Genomic DNA, 27,719 nt, shown 5'->3' with positions numbered 1-27,719 from the left:
GTATCGTAACAGGTCGCATCCAGCATTTCCAAACCGAGTAACTTTTGTCAACCCTAACCTGGGCTTTTGCCACCCACCACCGTGCCCTAAACGTGGGCTAGGACAGGCCGGGGGGAGCGCCCCCCACCAGAAAACCACCATCCTACGGGCCAACGCTGCCGCAGGACCCCTCACGGCCGCTGGCCCGGGGGTGCGCGGACGACGCCGCGAACAGGCAGCGGCTGCCCCCGCCCTGCGCAACCCGCCCCGGCCTCCACCGCGCCGCGCAGGCGCTTGCAGACGCCCGCGCAGGCGCCTTGGCGTCCCCGGGCTCCCCGACCCCCACCCCCGCAGGTGCGGCTGAGGTGGAGCGGGCGGCGGGTAACGGTACCGGCGCCGCGGCGGGGCCGCGGTCTCCCTCGGCTGGAGGTGAGCGAGGGTCCTGCCCGGCCCCGGCGCGCTGCCGGGTCGGCCGCACTTCGCCCGCGGCCCGGCGGCCATGGTGCGTACTGTTGCCATGGGAACAGCGGGCGCCGGTGCCGCCGGGTCCCTCCGCGGCGGGGAGGCTGAGGGGGACCGGGGCCCCGCGGAGACGGTGGTGGGTCCCGACCCTCCGCCGCTGGGGAGGGGGAGTCGGCGGGGCCGTTAGGCAGGCAGAGCCCCGCGGCCAGCGCCCGGTGCCGGCCGTAACGCCGGTCCTCGGGGGCTGCCGCCTCGCTGCGGGGGCGCGGAGGCCCGGGCTGGGGCGAGCGGTGAGTGGGGCGGGAGGGTTTGCAAAAGGGGCTGGAGAGGGAGAACCTCCGTTCCGTTTCCCGGTAGCTTGCTGTCCGCCGTGTCCGGGGGAGAGTCTTTTTTTGCCGGATTTGGGGTGGTTACTCCGCAAAGCCCGGGTCAGCTTTTACTCCACAGGTGCTGCTTATTTGGGGAGTTCCCTTGGACGCATTATCTGGCAGCTGCACTGAAAATCTTGCTCTGTTAGAGGGTTGCAGGCTCAATTTCTCGTAACTTTATTCTCATTTCTTTTTGATAGTGATTTCTCTACTTCAAAATTTCGCCAAGCTGAAAGCGTATCAGTTGTGATTGGTAAGTTCTGATGTTTAAAAGTATATCTAATAATATCCATTATTAGTTCACTCTTACTAAACCTGTATTTGGGTGCTAACTATTCTAGAAATTTGCTTGCGCAGACAGAACCTGGATTCGGACGTCAGTGAGCAGAGAGTTCACGGCTTGAGTACAGGGTTTCTCCACGCTGTACTTAGTGATCGCAAGTATACCCACTCTGTACGCTAGCAATCAGACAATACTGGTTTTGAGATGGGAGATAGGATGGCAGAGTCATTGTGGTGCCACCTCTGATGTAGTCAGCCATGCTTCTTATGTGCTGAATGACCCAGGATAAGTGCTGCAAGGGTGCAGCTATCTCACGTCTGGGGACAGCTAGGACTAATCCGGGGTTCTCTGATCTTGTACTGCTATCTACTGCTTTCAAATCTTCCTGTACAGCAAAGACCAAACCTCTGGAGTAAACAACTTGAGGAAAAAAGACAAAAGCCCAAGTGTGGCTTTTCAGGCACTTGTGTAATACCTTCCTACCTTCCAGGAGGCAGTCAGAGAGGAGCTCTTCATCTGTGCAAGTTAAAGGCTACCTGGGAAATGGTGACAGCAGTGGGGGACAAGATCTGTGCGTGCCGGTTATGCTGTCCCCATTGACACTGCAACATTCCCTTTACCTGTCCCCTGCTGGGACTGGGGAGCAAAATGGGAACACTGCTGGGAAGCACTAAGAATTAGAATTATTTCTTATTTGCAACTAAGATACTTTATTTCAAAAAGGTTATAGAGTTTGTGGAAAAAATAGAAATTCTTACAAATGAAAAGAAAACCAGGCAGGAGTAGTCTCGTATAAACAATGTAAGCAGAGGGTAAAACCAGATTGTGTGCTGGGCAGCCAGTGCAGTCATCTCCCTTCCACTCTTTTGCTGCTCCTTCATACTATACTTCCACTTTCTGCCTGTTGCACTTGTTTGTTGCACCTTATTTTAAATTAGTCATTGGCATTGTGATTGAATTATTCAGGTACCTTATGCTCATCAAAGTCAAGAAAGCTTCTGGTGACTGGAGGGTTTTGCCTGTATGCACCAGAAATAGGTAGTAGTTTTCTAGGAAGAGAACTGGTGTAATATGGCTGAAGGTGCTTCCTCAAAGCTTCCGGGGTGTGGGATGCTGGAGAGCAGTTGAAGCTTCTTTCTTGAGTGCTGCTGCAGCAGAGCAATTGCTTGATGCTAAGCTGTGTCAGCCTTAGGCATTATAAAATGGAGAGTACAGATTGCCTTTTGAGAAAGAGACGGTGGCTGTACTGCGATGGCACAGCAGCCAAACTCATTCAGGTAGAATTACTTGTGGTTTTTAAGTGCTTGCAAGAAAGAGTAAGCTTTCTTATCCTATCACATATATATATACACACACACACGCATCTCCTATTTTGTGACACTGCTTGCTTGTTTCTCTGTGTTCTGTTACATTTTCTGGGGTACCAATGAACAACATAACGGTATCGTATCACTACCACAATTCTGAATGTGTGTAACGCTGCCTTACGCCAAAATGACGAAGTGTTAACGCTCTCGTGGGGTCAGCGGCGAGTCTTACGTCGTGCTCACTGCCGCCCCCCCGCGACAGCGCCCGGCCCGCTCGGCTCTCCGCCTCCCCCCGCCCCTGCAAGCGGAGACCGCCCGCGGGCCTTGCGCCTGCAGCAGCAGGGGAGGGCCGTGCTCCCCCCTCTCCACTAAAGCAGCAGTGAGCTCAGCCAAGCATTCAAACCAAGTCATAGGTTCCCTTTGCAACGTTAATTGTTAAAACTTTGTTTTTAATGGGTTGGAAGGGGGACTAACAGTGCCCAAATAGCAGGACTTAACGAAGTAAGCTTATAGTAGAAAAGCTTCTTTGCCAGTTAAAAAAAAATACATAGGTAAGAGGTGAAATAACAGAAAAGTTATTATAATGGAAATTTTTTCTCAACTGTGGCAAATAAATGTGCTTCTAGCATAGAAAATTTGCAGTTAACAGTAGAATTAACAAAACCTTAAGCTGATTTTATCAGAGTCGGTCGTGTTCCACAGAAACACATCATATCTCTCGGGTTGCTTCTTAGTTTAACTATGAAGAACATATATGTAAATCCCATAAAATACACATGTTGATGTCAGACCATAGAGGTTTTAAGAATGAAAGAAAACAGTGTCCTTCAGAGATCAAATGTAAGAGATTACTTGAGAAGATTTATTTTAAAATTTAGCAAGGTGGATGGAAATATATAGACCAGAAAAGCAGAAATTTGAATTAATTCACATTTCTGATTTGTAGAATCATATTGTTTATGTTTTAGTATCTATTCACAGCTATTGTTTCCATGTATGCTGGATAATAACTGTATTAGACATATGGCTTGCACAGAAGGCCTTCGACTTAAAGGTCAAAATCATGACTCCCAGTAGCTGGGAGAATAGGGAATGATAATCTACCTTCCCTATTCAGTGAGGAATGGCTGTATAATTGCTCCAAATAGACTGCTGCAGTGGAATTCCTTACTTAAGTCTTTTGACTCATGTTATAATAGAGGGAAGAGTAGGGAGCACAAAGAGCCAAATTCAGTCATAGTGAAGAAAAGTAATGTATTAATGGTAATCAGAAAGATTGAAAACACTGACAGGCTCAGGCTCCTGATGTGTTCCTGCATTTTGTAATTATGCATCTTTTAGTGAAAGAGGTTGGTGCACTGCTCCTTAGCATCCAATTTTATCTTGTGTAGTTCAGCTGAAGGGGTTGGGTGGTGTATTAATTAAAGAAACTGTGCCAGAATGTACAGGCTCTCAAAGAAAGAACGGAAAAGACAGTTTGAAATTTAAAAATGCAGAACAGGAAGGAGTGAACTAAGAAACTAGAGAAATAGGATTTTTTGCTCCATAGTTTAGAAATAACCAAGATGGCGGCGTCTGATCTACTGTCGGTTCATTGTCATAAACTATGTGAGAGAACAGAAGTTACCAGATGGTCTGAGTCACAGACAGTGCAGAAACATATTTTTCTTTTTAGTTAAGTTTGAAAAGCAGAAGAGGAATTTTGGGTGATTTAAGGCTCATGATAGGTTTGCTGTACAATGACAAGGATGGTATCTACAGAGGACTGCATCAGCATAGTGATTGATTTGGGGGGGGCCCGAGAGATGGTGAAGCAAGTCTTTCACTGCCCACTGCATTTGCCAGAAGATGCAGCAGGACAGAACACTGATTGAAAGTTTGGCTTGATAGTTTATCTTATATTGGTGTTATCTTTGTTTGCATGTGCTTGGGGGTGGGTTGAGGAGGCGTTTCTTTCAGAGAAAAAAATGGATTGCTTGTTCTTCCTTGTCTCTGCTTATCAATTACAGATAACTGTGCTTCAGTTATTGATAATAATACCTCTGACTTATTAGGAAGCTGCCCTTGGTAAGGTCGATAACTTATATTGGGTATTTCCTAAGTTCATTGGAAAGAAACTGTCTCTTTACAACATATTATTGAATTCCTGTTTCGGCTATGATGTTTTATGAGTAATCAGATGTTAAGAAACCGATTTTCTGTAGTATTGGAGAGTACCATGTTTGGCTCAGAAAGCACTGTGGTACTGAGTGTGGTGTATTTTAGCTCCCTCTAAAAACTAAAGGTCCTCCATGTCAGATGCTTTCGGCTCTTCTTCAGTATTTTCCTACAGAACTGAGAAATAGTGAGGGAAATGCACTATCAATGAGCCTTATTTTCGACTACTTCAGCACTGTCTAGGATTTTGTTATAATACCCTTTTTAACTACATTGTGGTAGCATAACCATTGATGAATTAATAGTTTGTAATTTAAAACTAGCATTATATTCTGTGCCTTCCATATATATTGTACAGCGTTGTTCCTGTGCACTACTTTGCAGAGGAATGCAAGCTTCAAAGAATAAAAATACAGAAAAGGCAGAACCATTCTACAGGCTTTCAGTGCCAAAGCAGAAGACCAGTTCTGAGATTATAAATGAAGCCAGAAACGTTCTACGAACACTAAGAACTCGGAGACCGTTCACACCTACAGAGGATCAAAGGAAACTTTTTGGATCTAGATCCTCACGAGCTCCTCAGAATAGACCCCCTTCAGTTTTTAGGTACTGTGGCTTTAAGATTTTTTTCAAATATCCTTTAGCAGCAAGAGATTTGATTCTGTAATTATGTTTCCGGTGATTTTTTTTTTTTTTCCCCTGTGTTAATCTGTATTCCTAATCACATCCTTTGCCTTCTTCTAATGATCCTTACTGTTGGTGTTAATCTACATGTCCAGGAAGTTCCTGTGGATTAAAGCTACCAGAGGCAGTCATTACACTAGTATTGTATGTGGAGAATAGTATAGGAAAATGGTAACTCACCTTTTTCTTAAGACAATGTATGTGTTTGAGATAGTCTTCAGCTTTTCCCTGGAAACTGTGAAAGCTTGCTTGTTTCCACATAAACTGTATGCTAGATCCTTTTTCAGAGCTTTCCCAGATCTTTTTAAATATAAAATTGTAGGTGTTGAAGTTTGAAATGCTCATTTTTAAACAAAATTTATACTACTACAAAATTATTTCTGTGTGGAGTTTTGTTACATACTATAATTCACAGAGCTCAATAGATCTGTCTCTTGTGACAAAAGAGAAAAAAAATTGTGTATTGGGCTTTTTTCATCCATTTTCCCGGTCATTTTTTAGCTTTCCTTATATGCCAGTTCTGTAATGACTGTAGGGAGGAGATATGAGCTGTATTTGTAATGTTAGGTGTCAGGCATGCCAGAAAGGATGCTGAAACACGTTTGAATGGCCATACAAGTAAGTCAGTATCTATGCTGTTTTCATGGCAGCATGACTTCAGGCACTTAATGTATCTAATGTTCCTTACTGCATAGTGTTGTGCCCTTACAGAAGGCAAGAGCCTGAGAGTGACTTGGCTGTTTGTTGGTGACCAGGTAATGAGGTCCCTCTGGCTGACATCCATGCTTGTTCTGTCTGTGCTTCTCCTGTGTATGGGAAGGAGCAAGCTCATGCCTGCACAAACCTGGGGTTTCTGCCCTGCACTGTTCTGCAGCTTGTGTCAGATATCTTGGGCACTAACCACAGTTGGGTTCGTGCATGAATTTGGGCTCATATTAGAGAATTGTTACAGATGTGTATAAAATAAACTGTGTCATGGCAGGTGTGCAGGCAGTCTTGTAATTCTTCTCCCTTGATGCTGCTGGATTCCCGGATATCAAAGGTAAACAGCATTCATGGAAGAAGAGTGATAGTGTAAAAGTCACTTTTCCTTTCTTCCTCCTTTTCCCCATATTCACTGGCAAAGGGAAGAAGCATGGAATTTAACAAAAAAACCCAAAAAACCCACCAGAAAACATTGGGTCTGCTTTATTCATATTATGTTTAATTTCTTTATGCTAGTCTTCATGCATCCAGTTTTGATTTGGCTGAATCAAGACCAGTGTCTGGTGTTCGTCTTAGTCCACTGGATCATGTGAGTACTCTGGAAATAACTCATGCAATACTGATATAAAAATATGTGTATTGGTAGTGTTAGGAAAATATATGTTTTAAATAGGTTGGGGAGAAATAGAAGCCTGTTGTAATGTTAGTCTGAGACTTAGAAAGTCAGTTTTGTAAATTTTTTTCCCCAAAAGAAACCTGAAAATTATTTAAACTATTTAAATATTGCTGTATTGCATTAAAATTGTAAGTGACATTAACAAGAATCAGAAGGCGGATGCTTGAGTCAGCTTTCTTGTGTAAGATTACTAAAATAGAAAAAGGTCATGAGCATCAACATGAGCCAGCAACGTGCCCTTGCCGCTAAGAAGGCAGCTAATGGTATCCTGGGCTGCATTAGGAGGAGTGTTGCCAGCAGGTTGAGAGAAGTGATCCTTCCCCTCTGCTCAGCACTAGTGAGGCCACACCTGGAGCAGTGTGTCCTGTTCTGGGCTCCCCAGTACAAGAGAGACATGGAGCTACTGGAGAGAGTCCAATGAAGGGGCACAAAGATGATGGAGGGACTGGAGCAAGGCTGAGCGAGGTGGGACCATTCACCTGGAGAAGAGAAAGCTCAGGGGGATCTTATCCATGTATAAACACCTGAAGGGAGGGTGCAAAGAGGATGGGGCAGGCTCTTTTCAGTGACAGGACCAGAGGCAATGGGCACAAACTGAAACACAGGAGGTTCCCTCTGAACTTCAGAAAACACTTTTTCTGCTGTGAGGGTGATGAAGCTCTGGCACAGGTTGCCCAGAGATCTTCGAAAGCTTCCTGGACATGGACCTGGGCAACTGGCTCTAGGTGGTCCTACTTGAGCAGCAGGGGTTTGGGCAAGATGACCTCCAGAGGTCCCTTCCAACCTCAACTATTCTGTGGTTCTGTGATCGATAACTTGAAAGTAACTGGGTTGATTGTGCTTTCTATTTGACTTGCACATCTATAAAATGTAATGATTGTAGTTTATTTAAAAACAGATAGAGGTACTTGTAAGAAACCCTTTTTGCCCTCTGTGAAAATTTTGAACTGTTTTCAATTTGTAAGTGTATCTGCTCTCTCAGGGTTTTTTATATTTAATCTTTAAATATAAGATTAAGTCATGATCATTTGGTTAGTATCTGAAAGAACAGAGCATACTAAAACAGTTAAGTATGCTTGCTGTATATATTGTTTCTTCAAGACAGTAATCTGAATGTAGCATTCTTTAGGAAATAAGGGGAAAAAAATTCCCAAAAATGTTACACTTCAGTAGTTTTGATAAGGTAATGTATTTAAATGAATCAAATTTAAAAATTCTGACCATACTTATATTTAGATTAAATATATCTACAGTTGGATTTAAATACTGTTGTTAAATTTCATTTATCTTGTGTGTGAGGGTGGAAAAAAAACTAGAGAAAACTACTGTTAAGACCAATGCAAAAACTGCCTTTTCTGCTTTACCCGTGGAGATAGAGCTTGTATTAGTCATGGTGGTTGTGGGGAGTGGGTCTCACTTCTTGGGTATCTTCAACTAATACTGGGGAGACCTCTGAAGGATCAGACTGGAGACTTCCTAATGGATTTCTTATTGTAAGGAAATTGGTAGAGAACCTTGATCTTAGAGGGTAATGTGTTTATGGAGGGCACAACAAGTGTTTTACACCAGAGTTTTAGGGGGTTGCTCACATTCTCAAAGATGCAAGATACTGACATAAATAAAACTAGACCTTGCATGTTTCTGGATCTGCATGATTTGTCTCAATGTGATAGGAAGTGGTACATATGCTATGAACACATTTGAAGTGTTTTGGAAATACTACTTTAGTGCTCAAAAGCAAATCATAAAGAATAGATGTGCCTCTGGAACTGTTGGCGCAAGTCTTTGGCACAACGTTTTAAATTTTTTTTTTTTTTTTTTTTTCTCTTCACAAGTAAGTATACTGTAGATGATGTTAAATGAGTATTTATGAGGGAAATAAATAATTCTGAGTTCCATTTGCTCTACTCAGGCTAGTTTTTGTTTGTTTTCTGCACCCCTGAATGTTTGCTTTTAAATGGCTTTCTGTGGTGATAATGGTTTAGATAACCTGGCTTGTTCAGTGGTATGGTATCATTAGAATCTGGATATGGAAATGAAAATTTCTTAATGAGCAAACCTATGTAACTTTCATCTATTCTGCACTTAACCCTTTGTATAAATAATTTGGTTTTCTATTTTTTTTTAATTTTTGCTTGTATGAAAATGAAAATATCTGTGCTTTTATTAAAATGTTGTCTTCATCTTTGTCACAGAAACCAGTACTAGTCACTTTTGCAGAAGATGAAGATTCTTCCATTTCCCTTCCAAAACCTCCTGCCAGTGCTGCAGAGGTTAGAAAAGTCAGCAGTGCTCGGGCACGCTTATTTGGAAGAACTTGTCAGGGAAGTTTCCTTTCTGCTAAAATGGTTCCTCCTGATCAGAGTAAGAATGTTTTGATACATATTGTTTCCTAGAAAAATAACTGCATGATGGGTTTTAATATTGTTAATTACATGAGTTATTTTATTATATTAAAGTACCTGTATGTCTTTTCAGAGTAAATTTTAAAAATATTTAAATGGCTTTAAGGCAGTTTTGAAAATGTGTTTTCCAAAAATGATACTGGCTTTCACTTCTGAAAGTGAGTTGAAAGCTACTCAGGTGCCTTTTTTACCATTGAAGTTTTCTTCAGTGGGTAAAATTAACATTAAATGCTGAAATGTTTAAAGAGATAATGAGATGGCATCATCTAAGGAGATTCCCTGATGGATTATTGAGCATAAAAGGAGGAGTAAAAAGGAATGATGTGTCTTGACAGGCCTCCAACTACATCATATTTGTTGTTAAGAGTTTCATTAGTGGAGACTTAATAGAGGTTGCTAAATGTGGGATTTAAAAGTAATTTTCTTGCAGATGGGAAATGACTTGACATCTTGGTTTCCTGCACATTGGCCCATAATAAAACGTGCTGGAACTCTGTCTTTACTGAAGACTCATTTGTAATAATGACAATTCTTACATTGCCTGGGATTGTTACTTTACATGATAAACTGAATATCTCACTTTTTACGTTCTTGCAAAATAAGTCTTATACAAAAAGTACTAAACTACTTCATTATTATGTACATATTCTATAAATATTTATATATCTACCCCTGTATGTAGTTTAATCCGTTAGCCTTAATAAGTTGATGTTACTAACTGGAGAAGTTGAGAACCTAATGTAGTTATAGCCTGAGTTTGCCTCTTCTCCCTTTTGGGGATCGTGCAAATGTTTACGTAAGTTTTTTTGTGCAGGTTCTTATGTGTACATACCAAGGCACAAGATTAACAGCTACCTGTTGTTTGACTTCCTTCATAATATTCAGATCCTGAAATATAATCACTTCTTTCACAAGGTACAATCCACCTATCTGTAGAAGGGAAATAAAAAAAAAAGATGCAAGATTAAAATGTTAAAACACAAAACTGAAAAACTTCAAGAAATTATGTTCTTAAGAAGACTTTGACTACTTTGCTCTAAATAGTCTTAAGCCTTCTCACCTTTTAAATTGATAGAAGCAAATTCTGATAATGTAACATGACAAACTAATTCATTTTGAGCTCTGTCATGTGTATATGTTGTGTAAGAACACTTCTACAAAATGTATTCTCTTTGGCTATTTCAGATGAAGAGAAGCTAGATTCTGAAGAACCGGCTATGATGAATAATCTTTGCAGAAGTAATAACAATTGCTTAGAAGAGCAAAGGTCATACACACCATTTAATGATGAAAGTAGACGATTAATTTGTAATGAGTGTATCAGCAAATCGGAGAGGGAAGACTTGCTAAAAGGGACAGCAGGAAAATTTTTATTTCAACTGAGAGGAGAAAGGTCGGTATTGCTCAAGTATGGTAATGTGCGCCTTCCACACAGCCCTCTTCCTAGTTATTCAATTGTGCAAGTATCGAAATGTCTAAAATTGATGTAATTTGAAGGTAGCACTTTCTATGCATTAAAACAAAATTATGTTTAAATTACTAGGAAAAAAAATCTACGCTTCTGTTCTTAGGAAGTTTCTACACCGAAAAGACTAATCTGTCCAAAAATTGTTGGTAGGAAGTTGCTTGATATGAAATAACTTTAATTTTGTTTGATCATTAACATTTCAAAGCTAAGTCTTCTAATAATTGCATATAGAATATTCAAGTTTAAATTCAATGTGCTTGCTTTTACAGTTCAAGCCTGTTGTTTTAAGGTGCTATACATTCTTCCCTTAGCGCCAAAGATTAATAGAGCTGTGTTTTCAGTTCTGGTATTGGGGAAATATGTGATCATACAAAAAGCAGGCTTAAACTCATTGGCAATAGAGGCAGAATTTTTTTGTGGCTTTGAATTATTTTTAGGTTTTTTTTTTTTTATGACCAAACAGGTGTAAGAGGTTAATGAGGCTTATGTGCATGCTGTCTATTTTTACTGAACCTAGATTATTATATCCATTCTGTGATTCAGAATTAAGTCTTTTTTTTTTTTTTTTTTTTTTTTTTTTTTTGTTTCGATTCGGATCTGAATTCTTGCACAGGGAGGAGGAATAGTCCGTGGCACTATGTTCAGTAGGTGTATCAGTTGCTGGATTAGTAGTTGGACGAACAACCGTTTTGTGCTAATAACACTGGTAGATCTGACAATCTCTACAACAAAGAATGAATAACAGTTTATTTTCAAAACACATCTTATAAACACTTGGTCACTATTAAATGTAAATGTTTGCCGGTAGATATCTTTTTTACTAGCATGTTTTTATGCTTAGGAAAAAATTATTTCCCTGGATATTCTTAAACACCTTCGATATTAAGGAGTGAGTACATTCTTAATTTTATAAAATTAAATGCCTTTCATTTACTAACTTGATGATAGTACTGAATAGTTTAGAGAATATTGTCCATTGAGAATGTTACAGCAAATGATACATAGCAGAGCTATTGTAGCACTCTTCTTTTTAATCCTGCTTTCAGTTTAATATTAAAAAAAAAAAAAAAAGATTCTGAAAGACTGGTGACTTGTGGGAGCAAAGAAAAAGTTTCATGAGTATGGAGGTAGGGAAAAGGAGAAAATAAGCCCAGCAATGAAGAATGTCAGTGAAGGAAAGTAAAGCACCAAGGAGAATGCTTCAGTGCAAAATCACTTTCTCCCATTAAAATCAGTGACCCAAAAGACTTTTTAGGTAAAGACTGTATGGATTATCATATTACATAAGTTACTGTGATTTGACTTATTTAGTAAAGGTGTGGTGTGAAGTACTTTAATGTTGCAGTTGAAATCGGTAGTTAATGGTATCCAGGTGTCTCTAATGAGAAAGTCAGTTCATACTTTTACTAATTGGAAAGAATGACCTTCCTTCTGAGTCATAATTTTAAAACTTGCTGGTGTGATTGAACAGTTAACTCATTATACATCTGTGCTATCTGTTCAAAATTAAATGCTTCTCCTTTATAAGCTTGAGAGCTCCGCAAGTTTTTGACTTTGGTTTTTTGTTACTGGTGCTTTTTGCAATCACCCATTCATATGACTTTGTGTACCGTAGTCCTTGAGTTTTCTGGTAGCCTGAACCACAGAATGTCATGATTTACCTTGATTACCGTGATAATTTTTGAGAATGACTGGCTTCTCTATTGAAATATTCTTAGGAACAGGCAAAAAAAGCCTATTACTGAAAAGATTGCTCGTTGCAACATGAAGTCTTATAGGACATTTTCAGTTCGGTTTCTCTGTGGAAGAGAAGTTTTAGAAAATACAAAAAATTGAAAGGGGAGAATTATATATTTTCAATTCTATATTCTTCAAATATCATATGCATATTTGCAGAATAGGTTGTCAGGGTTCATTTTGCGTAAGCTCTGCTGGCTTAATTTCTTTACAACCTGTTACTTACTTTCCTGACTCTTAACGTGATAGCTAAGATACTGATGATTCTAACCACAAAAGATAGAATGTTAATGCATGTATCTTGTCATATTCATGTTTGAACTAGGGAGAATAATACTAGAGGTAGTTGAATCTCACCCATCACTTAAATTAGATTTCAAATTACTGGCCTTGACATAACATAAAAAAATCTTTTCCAATCTTGTTCTGATTAGTTTTCTCCAGAATAGAAGAGTGACACCGTATTCCTCCCACTTTCTGTGTTGAATGCAAGATCTGTATTTTTGAATGGTGCATCTTTACCTTCTCCTGTGGGTAGTGCATGCTTTCTGGGTGCTTGAGACAGAGATGACTATTGTCAATGCTGCCTAAGAGATGCTGCCTGTGCTGTTTTATACCCTTGCACTAGGGATTGCTAACAACATTTAGGTGCTCATATGGCTTAGTGTACCAGACATACCTGCAGTGCTGCAATATGCACAAAAGTAATACAAAATGCTTTCCCTTTAGTAAAGGACAAAGATCCCTCAACTATATCAGCCCAAGCAGTTCATGCCATCATATGAAGGAATCGCTCTAGGTAATCTCAGCTGCTCTCATACATTCTAACTCATTGCTAAGGCTTATGCCAATAAACACATTGGTTCAGTATTCACATATGATACTACATGAGTCAGGCAGACCTTGATCTATATCCTTTTCTGAGTTCAGAGATGTCATTCTTCATCTGACAAGGCAGTTGAAAGGTATCACAAACCTATCCTTCAATACAGTTAGTTGAGTTTGGTCTTTATAGGAGTTGTATATAAAAGGTTCCAGTACCATAGGTGGGTCATTGCAGTAACAGGGTTTTGGCATTCTTTATCAATAGAACATGTTTACACGTACTAGAAGATTGCTATGATTAGATTGCATCTGCTTCTGTGTCATAAATACTTGAGGCATCTTCTATGAAGTTAAAAGATATTTTCTATTTAAAGTACATTGTATTCAGGAATAATAGGATGAAGGCTTAAAGGAATGTGAAAACTTTTATTACCTGGAGTCCTGTCATTCTCGATATGAAGCAGTTGTGTCAGCCTCAATTCTGTATCCCAGTGATTTAAAATCCTTGCAGGAATTAAGCAAGAGGATTCTAGAAATAGTACACTTTGTACAGGAGAAGGTGCATGAGGCTCCTTACTCCTCTTTCTCCACAGTTCGTATATAGGTACCAAAATAACTTTTCTAATAAAGCTGTTTTTCTGTTAATGTTGAAACTGTAGAGCATGCCAAAATAGCATGGCAGATTCCCACCATTAATGCCATTACATTTATTTCAAAGAGAACAGAAGGGGAGTATTTTATTCTAGCAAGAGACTTGCTCACTTTCCGTTTCAGATTCCTTTGTTGTCCAGAGGACTGATGAAAAGAATGAACAGCACTAATGAAATCACTACTGCTTTGTAAAGATGCTGGGGGAAAAAGAGAAAAGGACCTTTTGAGGGGAAGAGTTATTTGTCATTTTGTTTGCAATTCTGTTTTTCAAAAAACATATTAATTGAAGCAGATTGAATTTATTGACATGTTGCCTCAGGAAAGCAAGGAGCAATTTCTGACAATCATAAGGAGCCTAAGTTTTGTTTACCTCTTCATCTAGCCATTGTGCCTTGCCATCTATTGTGATTGCTATAGAAATGAAACTTCTAAATGTTTTCTGCATTCATATATTTCAACAGAAGTGTCAACAGTGACGGCAGATTTGCTGATGAAGAGCAACAGTTTCCCTGGTGAGAAAAGATGAATTTTTTTTTTTTTTTCTCCTCCTCCAATTTCTCAATATTCTGAAAGCTTAGATGTCATTCCAGGACTCCTTAGAAGCATAGGTGCCTTCAATGAGGAAAAGCTTGGTGGCAAACAGTTGATTCCCAAGTGGCCTGCTCTACACTTTTTTTAATAAGTGATTTCTATAAATAGCTACAAAAGGATTAGAAGGTGCTGTAAAGAAGATACACTATGCCCTGTTTTCTATCTCCATTGCTGTCCTTATTAAATGCCAGTTTGACAGAATCCTTGAGAGGTATTCATCAACTGCTTCCATAAGACTAGTTTCTCTTTCTTGTGCTTTTTAGGGTTTTGGAATGCTTCAATAGAAAATGATAAAAGCAGGGGACAAGTGAATACTGGAAATCACTTCAGTCTGATTGCTTAAACTAGCTTCACATCTATGCCCAAAATATTCATTCCTTTTCTCCTCAAAGAAAAGGATTTCTGCAGACGAGGTAGATTTCTTTTGTGAAGGGAACACCCATTCTGTTTTGCTCTGGATGAATTTTTGAAATTAATGACATGGTGTGGATATTAGTTTGTTGTATGGTTTAGCTGATACTGCTGCAGATTATCTCCAGACTTCTTTCAGGATTTGTCTTTTCTTATTATGTATATTCACAACTTCTGGAGTTCTCATAAAGATATGGAAACAGGAAATTAATCTAGTCCTAACTAATCTTTCTCTGTTTCTGCCTCAGTTCCACTAGCTATTGAGACCACTAATTTAAGAAAGAAACAATCCAGTGGTGGGAAAGCTTTCGCAGGTAGAGCTTTCTACAGTGTTTCCCAAAGAAAATGACACCTGCCCTTCCAAGAAGGTGCATGTTTTTGTGTAGGGTTAGGGGATACTGAGAGAAAATTGGAATGAAGAATTCTTTTTTCAGAATTTTTTATAGACTTCTGAAGAAAAGAGCAACAGGTAGCTGTTATCTCTGGTCTCCTCACTTGTAAGAGTTGAGTTTAGACTCAGTTTTACTGCCTACTCCAAAGGGAGTCTTTCCACTCTAGTCATTGGTTTCAGGGTAAGGTCACTCATCTCCAAATCTGGGAGATCTAGGTCTTGAGAGTCCTTATTACCAACTGAATGGTAATTCTAGAATGGAAAAGTGTGCCATGCAAGGGGTAAAGAAGGAATGCCAATTCAGTCTAGGTAGGACTATAGTAACAATGGATTTAGATTGAATTTTTGTTTAGAATGAGAATGCTTATGCAAGTTTCAAGTTAGGAAGATGAAGCTGCTGTGGTTTTCAGACTCAGGTGTATTTAGGCTAGTATTTTAGGGTTTTTTTGTGGTTAGAATTAGGCTGTCAGTTGTCTGCTTGTTTAAAGATACCCTGCCACAAATAGATACTGTTAATATTTTCTGTATTAGGCAGAAGATGCAAAGACTGTGAAGAATAAAAAGGACAAGGATGTAGGTTTTTGATCAACCTCTATTATTCTTTTAAGCCATACTATTTAACATGTGCATGAAGTTCTTCATCAACAGCCTGTATAAATAGAATACTATATTTTCTTTATCGCCGGAGCTGTCGTAAGTAATGGACTATGCTCATGATTGTGTTTATAGAGGAATTGTTATTTGCTCATCTTTAGGATGAGTCAGAGTGTAGTTGGCCTATTTGTCAACATATTTTTGCAAATTATGTTGCCTTTCTACTATTTATCCTTTGTCATATCAGTAGTATCAGTTATAGTTTATAGTCTCAGTTATAGTTTTCACTCCCTTTGTTTTTGTCTTTTCTGGTGGTGTTACTTATGATATAATCCTCTACAATTCCTGAAATAATTCCAGGACATCTATATTATCAGTTTTTCAATTATTTGCATGCTTTTGAAAAACTTTGTAGCCGAGAAATGGGACTGACTAGAGGTTTCTGTAATTGGTTTAATATATAATTTATGTTTCTTTTAGTTGTCTGCAAGTAATTTACTATGTCTCTGTTGTGTTTTCTAAAAGGAAAATAGTCTTTAAAAATTGAGCTGTTCTACTAATTCTTTTTTCTTTGAGGGCATGCCTATTACTTGTTTCCACACTGTGTTTGTATCTATCTTGTTTGTCACTGAGATGACATCATAGAAAGGAAAGTTCAGTGGTAGTTGAGCAAAATAGGGACATATTGTCTTAAGTGGCTTAGTGAAGGTCAATTCTTTGTCTAAAAAGATAGAGTGCCTTTCAAGTGCGAAGTTATGGGTCAGGAAGAAATCACTTGGTTTGAAACAAAACAAAAACCGCAAAAACATATTCCCTACTATTGAACCAATGAATGACAATACAGAAAACTAATTCTGATGTCCTTTTGGCAACATAAAAGACCTGGATATTATAATTAAATAGGAATAAATGGATTAATGAAAAATGCCAATGTTAATTGGCATATGGAAAAATTAACTTCTGTGAGAGTGAATGGTAAAGCAAAATACTCATTTTTCTCATTTTGCCAAAAGTTAAACCCAATTCCTACTAGTTGCTTTGGTGAAAATACTAGGAAGTTGTTCACACTTCTTTTCAAAGCCTACAGAGCAACGTCTTGCTATTAAAATCAGTAACTATCATTTAGAGTTAGAACTCGTTTCCTGATTACTAAACACTTACGGTGGAAGAATCACGGTAGCAGAGGCCTTATGTTCTGAAGCAGTGGTTTCTAAGCATTGTGTAACTGAACGTTGTTTGAGAAAATCAGTCGCAGTCTCTCTCACTTGCTCCAGCTCCACATCTGACTCCCTTTCTCCTTTGCCTTGGCGTTCTTGCACCACCTTGTCCCTTGCTGCTGACTCAGGGTCTGCTGCATCATCCTTCTTGCCCTGACTCCCAGGATCACCATTAGTTCCTTTTAACTTTCCCTGGAGCTGCCATCCTTCTTTTTGAGATGAAGCTGCTGAGTCTGGATGTGCCCTGAGAAACTTGGTCTAGAGCCTTGGGTATCTTTGCACTGTGCTCCCCAGCGGTCCTGCCAAGAGGCCTCATAGGCAGTTCATGAGACCACAGTTCTGAACAATTTAGAAAAACAGTAACCTGCAGTCAGTATACAAGCAACCTATTGGCTGCTATGCCAGAGGGTTGTGTAGTCTTCCAGAGGGACCTTGACAGGCTGGAGAAATGGATTGACAGGAACTTCATGCAGTTTAACAAAGGCAAGTGCTAAGTCCTGCACCTGGAGAGGAACAACCCCAGGCAGTAGTATATACTGGGAGCCATCTAGCTGGGAGGCAGCTTTGTGGAAAAAGACCTGGGGGTCCTGGTGGACACCAAGTTCATAGAACAGCTCAGGTTGGAAGGGACCTCAAAAGATCATCTGGTCCAGTCTTTTCTGGAAAAGGGAGCCTAGATGAGATCATCTAGTACCCTGTTCATTTGTGTCTTGAAAATCTCCACCACACCTGGACTGCTGGATACAGTTCTTGGCTCCCCAGTGCAACAGAGATACAGACCAGCTGGAGAGTCCAGCTACTAAGATGATGAAGGGAGTCCTTCATGTGAGGAAAGGCTGAGAGAGCTGGGACTCTAGCCTGGAGGAGAGAGGGTTTGGAAGGGGTCTTATCAATGTATATAAATAGCTGAAGGGAGGGTGCATTGTGACACCCTCACTGGTTGTGTGACAAGACCTCTTCCTTCTCCCCCGTGGAGGACACTCAAAAGAGGAGAAACTAGTTACTTACCTGTGACTTCTCTTTAGAGACTTGTTGGTTCTATATACTTTCACAACACATCCTTGCAGCTTTTCCCTTTGTAGTCCATGTAGCATTTGGGAATCTTTGGTTGAAAGGAAAATACACAACTGCTTAAATAGTCAAATGGTCCTTATCAATAGAATGCATGCCATCCTGGATGCTGCTAGCATTAAAAATAAACCCAGATTACAGTGTAGATGTAGTCACACTCTGAATATACATGTCAGTAACATCTCAAAGAACAGTCTTTCTAAATGGCATATCTGTTTCAGGATTACCCATGATCGGGGGGACTGAGCTCTGGTCTAGTTGGAAAGAACACCTTTGTGCCTAGTAATCCTTTTGATACACCTGGCTTGCCTGAGCAGGCCCCCAGGATCTGCTTAGCATTGCTCTATATTTGTTCTTCTTACTACTTAGTGAAATGTCTTGATTTTTGGGTGTAGATATGTCATGTCTGGCTTTCCAATGCAGACAATGTATGTTTGTAAAATTAGATGTTCAGTGCTTGTATCTATGTATAAACAGTCTGCATCTTTTACTTATTGCAGTGCCTAGGCTGTTTTTAGAGCCTTGTGAAAAGTTAGAAATTGCTCTCTTAGACATTTGAAGACCTGAAAACATTGATATATCAAAGTGTCGAAAATAAAATTTGTAAAAATTTGAGTCACGTTTTTGGGTTTTAAATTAACTAAAAGAAAGGAAGTTTATGGGGGCTGAAGGGGGTGGAGTTAAGGAAAATATATTGGGGAGAAATTGAGTGACTATTGGGGGAAAATGGAAGAAAAAAGAAAGCGGGGAGGAATGCATCAGGGTGAAAAACATGAGGGCGGAAACTGAGGGAGAACTGCATGCAGGGCACCCCAACAGCACCCTCTATTTTGCTGGAGGCATCCGAGAAGCTTTTTGGTCACTGTTAGAAGACACTGAGCAAAGTGGACTTTCAGTGTGACCTATTATGGCTTTTGTATGTTTTTGTTACGTAAATGACTACTGTACTTTTAGATTAAGTACGACTGGTTTTGTTTACCTTATCAAAATATAGACAAAAAAGGGCTCCAAGGATAAACAATGAGACTATCAGGGGCTTGGATTTGCTTACCAGGAAGGAACTTAGAAGATTAGAATTGTGGTTCTATAGATATAGAAAATGCTCTGCAGATATAGGTGTGTAGAAATTGTATGCTCATAATTACAGTTTTCTGTCTTAAGAAAAAGGGCATCAAAGAAAAAAGGAAAAGAAATTGAGAGACAATAAACCCAAATGCCTTAGAAATTATTTAAAAATAAACTAAATATTACTTTACTTTAGAAAATGCTACTAGAAGTTAGCAATGAGGCCAATGTTTTATTGAGAGCACATGGATGATAAGAGATCTTTCACGTGGTGGCAACACAGACTAAGGCTTCTTATCAGGAAGGAACTTCTGAAGAGGTTTTTCTGTGAGTGTCTGTACTTATCAGTTTTTAAAAGACGTAGTTGAAGACAATCTTTTGGACTAACTAGACCATGTTCTGTTTCATATATTTATAAAATGTATGTAAATGTATGTTCTGTAAATTTTAGTAGTACTGTAGTTGATGCAGGTGACGCCTTCAGAAGGCAGTGTGCTGTGTTTTTCCAAGTATCTTCCAAGTTACCTTTTCTGGTTTAAATGTTGCTGATGTTTGAGATTTACTACTATATGGAAAGTTTTGTGTGGAGCTGACTGAGAGAAAATGGCGTTTTATTAGTCAGTCTGCATAAAGTCCTTGGATGTTAAGCCTAATATTCCTTCTATTTCTGTCAATGGAAGCGAGTTTGGTTCTTCTGATGTCTTCAACCCTCCCTCCCCCAAAGAAGTTGCCTTAAGCAGTCATGCAGAATTCACCAGCAAAAGATACCTATAAATACAAAGTTAAGGGTGCTTTGCAGAGTCTTGTTATCTTTCAGATCACAAAGTTGGTAATTCGTTTTCATTTCCTTGTTTAAAAATGGAAAATATATCTATTTCCAGACACCAGCTAGTGTCTACTGTGTATGGCTTCCTCACAGTGTTTACTCAGGGCAGGCAGTGCACTGTCTGCACTCAAGTAGCTCTCTGCCTTCGTAAGACTCTGTTCAGATTCTGGTTTACATGGGGTAGTGCCAGTTCCTATCTCTACTTCAAGAGAGAGACTCCACAGATTCAGTTTACATGGGTGCAAGAGAAGAGGCTCATAGTCTCTGGAGGAGCAAAGTCATGTGAGATCTTTGCACTTGCAGAAGCAGATAGTGTGGGACTTATGGCCTTTTCCATACCCACTACCCTTATCTTTTGCTCATTCCTCATTATTCCTACTCTTCTCTTTGAAAACTAACTCTCATATTCTTCATCCTGTATTACGCTATCTCAGTTACTGTGTTACTCTGTCTTTCTCCCACTTCCGTATTTTCTAGTTTTGCCTCCCAAAATTGTAAGAATATGTAGGTGTTACAAGAACCTTACCATGAGGAGAGGAGAGGGTAGTGTCTAGAGGGAATGCCTTCAAGTTCGACAATTCAGAAAAGATGATGATATTCTCTTTTCTTTCTAGTTAAGTTTTGCTACCTCACTGATCAAAGGTGCTTGTTCGGGACAATTCTTTAGAGAAGCATTAACTTGTTACTATTGGGCTATGTGTCCCTCTTAACTGGTAACTAAATAATCAGTGGGGCACCAGGGCTACATCTGTACTAGTAATTAATAAAAATTAAACAAAGGAGTTAGTCTCTGGCTTGGTGGTCAAATCCTTTGTCATGGGTTATGTTAATCCAATGGAAGTATTTTTAACCCCCTCCCACACAAAGTATTGGCTGGGAATGTCTCTACCTCTGTGCCCTGTGCCCAGGCATTTGTCAAGGAAAGTACTACCCTTCTTGGGCCAAAACCATAGCAGGCACCATGCTAAGGGTCTAACTGTATGGGAAAGGTGTGGTCCAAAATTCAGGCCCATTGCCAGACTCTGTTTTACAAGTAAAGAGGTAGCCAGATTCTCAGATGTTTAAGGCTCTGCAGTATAAGGGATGAGCCCATGCACTATTACTGTATTGGGATCTTACGCTCACGTTTGTGAATCAGACCTGGCTGTTGTGTGCACCTTCTTTGGAGAGAACTAGCCCAATTCTTTGCCTCTGGGTTGCAGTTCTTAGAAATGTAGTTTTTCCTGGAATACCACTGAAGGTGAGAGTTTGCAGATTTACCATTAACAAGAGGCTTATGGCAAGAACAAGCAAGTAAACATCTAAACATACAGACTTTCTGAATAAATGCTGCTTTCACTGAAATTACACATTCTTTCACCAGGGAAAAATACTGAATACACTACTGCAGTGCTGGCTCACCTTCGTTTTGGAAGTGCTCATTGTGTACATTCAAGAAATCAGTGTTCATAGGGGCTACTATGATCTCCCTTATATGAGAGGGACAGAGATGATCCAGTTGCCAAGTTCTTTTTCCTCTGTAAATCATCAGAGCCTCTGTCAGTTGATTTCTTGATGAGTCCCTTATCAGATGATCAGATTTCTGCCAATTGGCTTTGTTTCCAAGGCAACCACTGTCTTGATAAGCGAGTTCCCTTCAATAGTAGGTAACTTATTTTTTAGAGTAGGTTGATCACATTTTAACTGCATAGTTCTTAACAGGATATTGCTACTTAAGTTTCAGCCCTATGTGAAAGTGAAAAGATAACAAAGAAGCAAAAGTCTCTAACTAAAATGGTGTTGGCAGCATGGTAAAGATATATAAAGGGATTTTGTAATCTCTCACAAGATTCATAAATTGCACGTACTCCCTAAAGATAAGCCTGCCCACCAGTCATTCTCGTTTATGTATGTATTCAGTGTATTCTTTTTCTGAAAATAATGAGAGTTCCAGTTAAGCTGTTTAACTTACGAACATGTTTCCCAAAAGTACAGATAGTTCTGTGAATACCAGCAGTACAGCAATCTGCTTTCCTACTCACGTAGGTCTTTAAACTGGTTGATACTGGTGTTCAAGAAATCACAGGTTCCAACCAACTTTTTTTTTTTTTTTTTTTTTTTTAACGCAGTTCAGACTTTGACATGGTCTTACCCTTCATCTTGCATATGTGGTGTTTCTGTCTGATCAGTGTTCAGGTTATCACATCCTTTGCTTCAGTGTCTTTTCTATTCAGCTGCTTTTGTTTCCTACAAAACTTGTAGGATTGTCTTTGTTGAAGTTTCTTGGATTCATCCTGTGGATTTACATTTTAGGGGAAGAGGCACAGACAGGACATAGGACAGAACTCTTTCTGAGGAAAGCAAACTCAAACATCCGTATTCATATAGGCAGATAGTATCATCATGCCTACATATAATTCTGTAGGTGCCGATTTATGAATATAGCTGGGTTAGTATTAGGTGACTGAAGTTATTTTCTTGCTTATCCGGTGTCCTTTCAGGTTATAGTCTTGCTTTCACAGATAGCTGAACCTTGTAGTATAATTTCTTAAACTTTTAAAGTTTGTAGGACAAGGTATTCACATAAATGGAACCAAATTTTGATTTCTATTAGTACACTGAACTGTATTTAATGTGTGCTGTAGAAACCCTCTTTCTTACAGATGTCAGTCTATTTTAGAGTAGAGATGCAAGGACTTGACTATTTTTTTTTTTTTAAAGCATTGCTTCCCCAGAGGAGTTGGAATTGCCGTATATGAGCTGAAATAATTTCAAGATAGTTTGTGTAAGAATTTGGATTTTGGAGCACTTAAATCCTCATGCTGTAAAAGAAGGCATTATTCACTCTTAGCCATAATGAAGCAAGTGTTCCTCTGTAATGTGGTTGCTTGGGAAATTTTTGACTGATCACAGTGAGCTATCCAGTCCCTTTTGTAGGAAAGTGATCTTACAAGAGCTTTGTCTTTTATTCTGTCTCCATCTGTTGATAGGGTGACTTACATCTTCTGTCTGGACTGGCAGACAGGATTTAGGCGCCAATCCAGCAACCCACTTAAACAACAGTTTAGCTTTAAGCCTTATAGCAACTAAATTAACAGGTTAAAAAAAAATTGAAATAACATTGCTAACGCACTACTGTTATCTTTAGAAGGAAATTTAGGAGATTAGGTTGTACTGGTACACGAACTATAAATGGAATAAGAAGTGTTAAATTAAACATACACTGAGAATACGAAACATAGATTAAGACCTTTGTCTTTAGTACAGGATTTAAAGGAGGAAAGGTTCCTGTTTGCTAGCAAAGAGAGTCTATATCTTGTATATTTCTTTTAGATCAGTGCTGCTTGAGTGTGTAGCTAGGCAAACAGAATAGATTTATCACAGATGTATGTAGTAGTTTCCTCTGGCCAAAGAAAGACTAATCATACCATCAGCAGGAATTATGGCATTACTCACTACTGCTTTACAAAGAAATGACAACATATGTGTACTAACAGAGTTAGTGACCACTGCGCAGTTAGCAATAATTCACAGGCAGACATGGAAACTCTAATATATACGTTAAAGGTTACTAAAGGGTTTATTTCTTTGAAAATTCTTCTCATTAAATCTTTTTAAAGTGTTTACCAGAAGAAATCACTGTCCTTGTGAATGGATGAACTTACAGTTTTAAGCTAGTTGAGTTTATATTCAGTTAATGAAGCTGATGATAAAATAAAAATTGGCTCTTTCTGAGTTTAGTTTGGTTCAGCTTTCAGTTTTATTGTACAAGTGGAAAAGCTTTAGGTTTTGAGTTCCATAATGGTGACCTCTTGTGGTGTAAATATGTCAGTATTTCTGAAGGAGCTTTTTGTAATACATACTGGAGGAAGTTGTATTTATATGTCATTTTTAATGAGCAGATAACCTGCTAACTTACTAAAATAACTTATAATCTTTCCCAATTAGTTATTAATATGCAGATCTCGTACTGAGTGCGTGTGAACAAAGAGGCATTTTAAGCATTGTATTCTGATATACTTTGTGTGTGTCTATACTGTATCTTTTAGTGACCAGATGAAAGAGCCTGGCATAAATTCATCACGGCCAAGGATTACAGGCTGGAAGAGAAGAGTAACAGGTACTTCATAAGGCATTTCAATTTCCAGTCAACAAATGTGAAATACGGTCAAATAGAAATAATCTAATTTCTGTGATTTGAAGATCTTTTTCTTCTTTAGTCACTGAACAATATTTTTGGTTTTCTAGATGTATTGGGTTTTTTTACTATATGTTGTTGGTAAAGAGAAGCAATACTCAAGAGATCTTTACTCTAAAAATCTGTTGATATTTTCTGTCTTGTTTTTTCCATATGTAGGCTTAAGAATTTGCCAATCCATTAACGCCTTGTTTGCTCATCGCTTTTTGTAAACTGGTATAGCTGCACAGAAACTAATAAAGTTATGCCAAGCTATATTAGCTGAAGATACAGATTCTGGATGCGTTTTGCTAATTTTATATAACAGATTTTAATTACTATTGCCTCTTAACTGGCACATTTCATACAAGGCAAGTGCATATTTGAGAGTCTGGTATGGAAACCTGAAGTTTCTACTCTGCTATTATTATGCCTTATTGCTATTTTTCTAGAACTGAGAAGTTGCATTATTCTGAATCGTTCTGGCGAAGGCTGTAATATGCTCTGCTTTCATTTCCTTCAGAGGAGCTGAGAGTATTTACCATGTCATGGGAGTTAGTATTCTGTGGGGCTGTATTTTCTCTGTTTATAAGCCTTTTAATTTATTTGTGCTATTTTATTGATGCTATTGAAAAAATCATTTGTGTTATTAGGATCGTTTCTTTTTATATCTTTTTTTTTTTAATATTATGTAGCTTCCTTAGTTTGTGCATACTTCATCTTTAATCCCAGAATAAACAGTGGGATGGCAGTAGGAATTCTCAGTCATTTCTTCTCTATAGGGAGGTCCTGGGGGGGAGTGTTCATTTACAGCTTATTTGTATTTTCTCATATGATTTGTGTTTACACTTTCACATTTTAGAGAGGAGGTAGACTATTTTAATATTGATATATTCATAGCTAGTCAGTATTCTATGAAAAGGCTAAACATGATAAGTCAGGCAGTACACAGCTTTCGAAAGCTCAGTGTTGCTAAGGCTCTTGTATTTACATGCTAAAAACAGCAACCAATAAATGTAGACTGATTAGTGATTTTTTTTTTTTTTTTTTTGACAAGAATGCAAAGCTGTGGTTAAGACTCATGAAAAACTGAGACAACGAACTTCAACTTGCTGAATTCTTTTGCTTGAGTATTTTTGCTGTTGAATTGTGATTTACTCAGTTAGAAGGTTCAGGACAGCTTTTGCAGTATTTTAAATACAGCTAGCGCCATAACTTTTCATCAGCAGCTTAAAAATCTCCCAGGACAGAGACACATACAAGTTTACAATTTATTAATGTTGAGTTTCTTTATAATCATGTATTTGCTGTTCATTCTTATTGCTAGGATTAATATTGTTTAGTAAAAGCTGATTATCTTTTTTTTTTTTCCTAGTTACAAGAGATATTTGTTTAAAAAAGTATGCCATTATAACTTTTAGGTTGCTGTATTTTTCTGATGAATGCAAGACAACTGCAGCAGAGTGACAGAAAAAATCAGTTCTTTTTGTTCTGAACTAAAAATTGAATGGCTTTGTTAATTTTTTTTCTAGTGAGAAGTTTGGTCATATCTGCAAATGCATACATGAACTATTCTATTTCTTGCTTAATACAGTTAAGCGTGTGTGTAGTTAGAAAGTCAGTCCCATCTTTCAGTTTAAGAAGAGAGGTAGCTACAAATTGGAAAGAGAAGAAATAATTGAGTCAATATGTGGGTTTTGTGGCAGGAAGGAACAGTGCAAACTATTCTAGTGTTCTCATTTCAGCTGTGCTCTTACATTATCTGGAGTGGAACTTTCACTTTATTGCAAATGCTGCATAGTGTTTTATTAATTAAGCTACTCATCAATTCAGATGACTATTAACTTATTTGATCTAGAAAATAAAAAGAGTCTGCAAAATAAGTAATAATAATATTACCTAATAACATGTACTTATACTAATATGTATATATGCACACACCAACAATATACAGTTATTGTAATAACATACTTACCAGTGTATTACTTATGAAACAGCAGCATTTTTTTATAATCTGTTGAAATAGATATAACTGATAGATTCATTCTGTGTAAAATATAGGTAGACAGTTAAAGTTAATACAGATACACAAAAAGAGTCTGGATTTTTTTTTAAGAGCAAGCTTTTTAAATAGTCAGTTTCACTGTTCCAAGTAATGCTCAGTAGTCAATCATTTTTTTAAGGTCTGAGATACTGTTCTCATGATGCAAACCTCTCAATATTAGTGTTCTCATATAGTTTTTGGTTGATAATGATTATGTTAAGATTTTACATTGTCATTTAAGGGCAAGAGCTAGTAACGAACAGTAGGAGACGCTTTCTGGCAAATCTGTCACTTAAAAAAATGTATATATTCTAGTCTTAATGGCTTTCTTCATGTTATTTAGTGGACTTGTGCGACTTTTATTTCCCTATTTAAAAAAACGAAACCAAACCCCATCTTTATAAAACAACTTTGGTTGCCTGCAAGATAAGGAGCTTAACCTAATTTTGAAGTCAAAAAATATGCCTACATGCACCTTGTAAGCAATTGTTAGATCCTTTAAAACTCAAGTTGCGCAGAAACTCTGGCTGTCCAGCTGTAGCGGGCCAATGGTTGAGACCAGAATTCTGTCACTTCGCGTAGTGCCAGGTGAATGTAAAAAGGATGTTCAGCAAGTTGGAATACTTCCCAGTGATATTGCATCCATATGAAAGTCAATCCTGGGATCCATTTTTTAATAAACCATGATTCACCAACTCCTTTGTCCAATCTGAAAACAGATCCATGCTCCCGGTCTCGTTTCCAGAAGAATTCTAGACTGCTGATTTTTTGGTCTACCACTTTTGAACTTGATGTCTGCTGATGGACTTTTTTTGTCTTTTTTATACTTTGCTTCAAAAAGAAAAAGCTGAAATATTTTTTAAAACTTCTGTTTGTGAAGTGGACAAGTTTCTGATAATGAACAGTAGCTCTTTCTCAGTCACTCTGGAGGAAATTGGTTGAGGGTGGCCAAGAAAACTGGGAGTTGGTTGCCTTCAAGGTTTCTGACGTGTTTATTGGAGGCAAAACATCTTTCAGATAGCTGTAGTTTTTCTCAAGATGCTGTGTGAGAAATTGTTTGACGTAACAAAGAATAGGAGAGAAACATGCATTTTACAAAAATTTAGTTGAGAACTTCTCAAAAACTAATTGCTTGAAGTGGTTAGAATTGCTAACAGGATGTAATAACTAACAAGGCTATTTTTCCCTAACTGACCAAAGAGTCAGTTAACCAAGCTTAGTGTAATATTGTGCATGTGTACTAGATAAAATTGTACAATCCTAGAGGATTGTCTGCAGTATGGATATTTTTTAACACAGAATAAGCTGTCACGTGGACACAGAGCTGAAAAATAGGAGGACATGTTGATGTAAAAGTAGTCATTACCTTCCAATTCAGTGATCAAATGAAACATTAATGTCAGCAAACAAAAACAAATCTGGCTTTACAGTACAGCTTTACATATCAAAACATTTATCTATCTAGTTTTGTTTGAAACTTTTGTTTTTGAGAAAATGTAAATAAAACCAAAAGCTTGAATAGGTAGCATAACCCAGAATATAACAAAATGTGACATTTTTAGATTTTTTTTTTTCTGACTGATGAATAAAGTATTTGTAGCTATTTATTTGTGTAGAAGTTGAAACCTTCACTGAATATGTGCTTT

The 27,719-nt window shown here is 38.4% G+C and overlaps 1 protein-coding gene across 5 annotated transcripts in view; it reads left to right on the top strand.

Moving 5' to 3' along the window:
- The first annotated feature begins 238 nt into the window (after positions 1 to 238).
- Positions 239 to 27,719, top strand: part of ARMC2 (armadillo repeat containing 2) — a 66,870-nt gene continuing 39,389 nt past the window's right edge. Inside the window, exons 1-8 of one of the 5 annotated variants that reach the window (XM_030033658.2) lie at positions 239 to 408; positions 1,010 to 1,062; positions 4,915 to 5,162; positions 6,462 to 6,534; positions 8,817 to 8,985; positions 10,212 to 10,419; positions 14,169 to 14,219; positions 23,902 to 23,972. In XM_030033658.2, coding sequence (XP_029889518.1) covers positions 4,945 to 5,162; positions 6,462 to 6,534; positions 8,817 to 8,985; positions 10,212 to 10,419; positions 14,169 to 14,219; positions 23,902 to 23,972 — 790 coding nt within the window. In that variant the 5' untranslated portion in view covers positions 239 to 408; positions 1,010 to 1,062; positions 4,915 to 4,944. Of the gene's footprint in view, positions 409 to 888; positions 1,063 to 4,914; positions 5,163 to 6,461; positions 6,535 to 8,816; positions 8,986 to 9,840; positions 9,942 to 10,211; positions 10,420 to 14,168; positions 14,220 to 23,901; positions 23,973 to 27,719 lie in introns of those variants that run through there. The other 4 variants (XM_030033639.2, XM_030033648.2, XM_030033667.2 and 1 more) reach the window with 4 other exon arrangements.

The sequence above is a fragment of the Aquila chrysaetos genome, chromosome 2 (assembly GCF_900496995.4).
Source record: "Aquila chrysaetos chrysaetos chromosome 2, bAquChr1.4, whole genome shotgun sequence".
Classification (NCBI taxonomy): domain Eukaryota; kingdom Metazoa; phylum Chordata; class Aves; order Accipitriformes; family Accipitridae; genus Aquila; species Aquila chrysaetos.
Note: the sequence above shows the minus strand (reverse complement) of the source record. Positions and strands in the feature narration are given on the sequence as shown.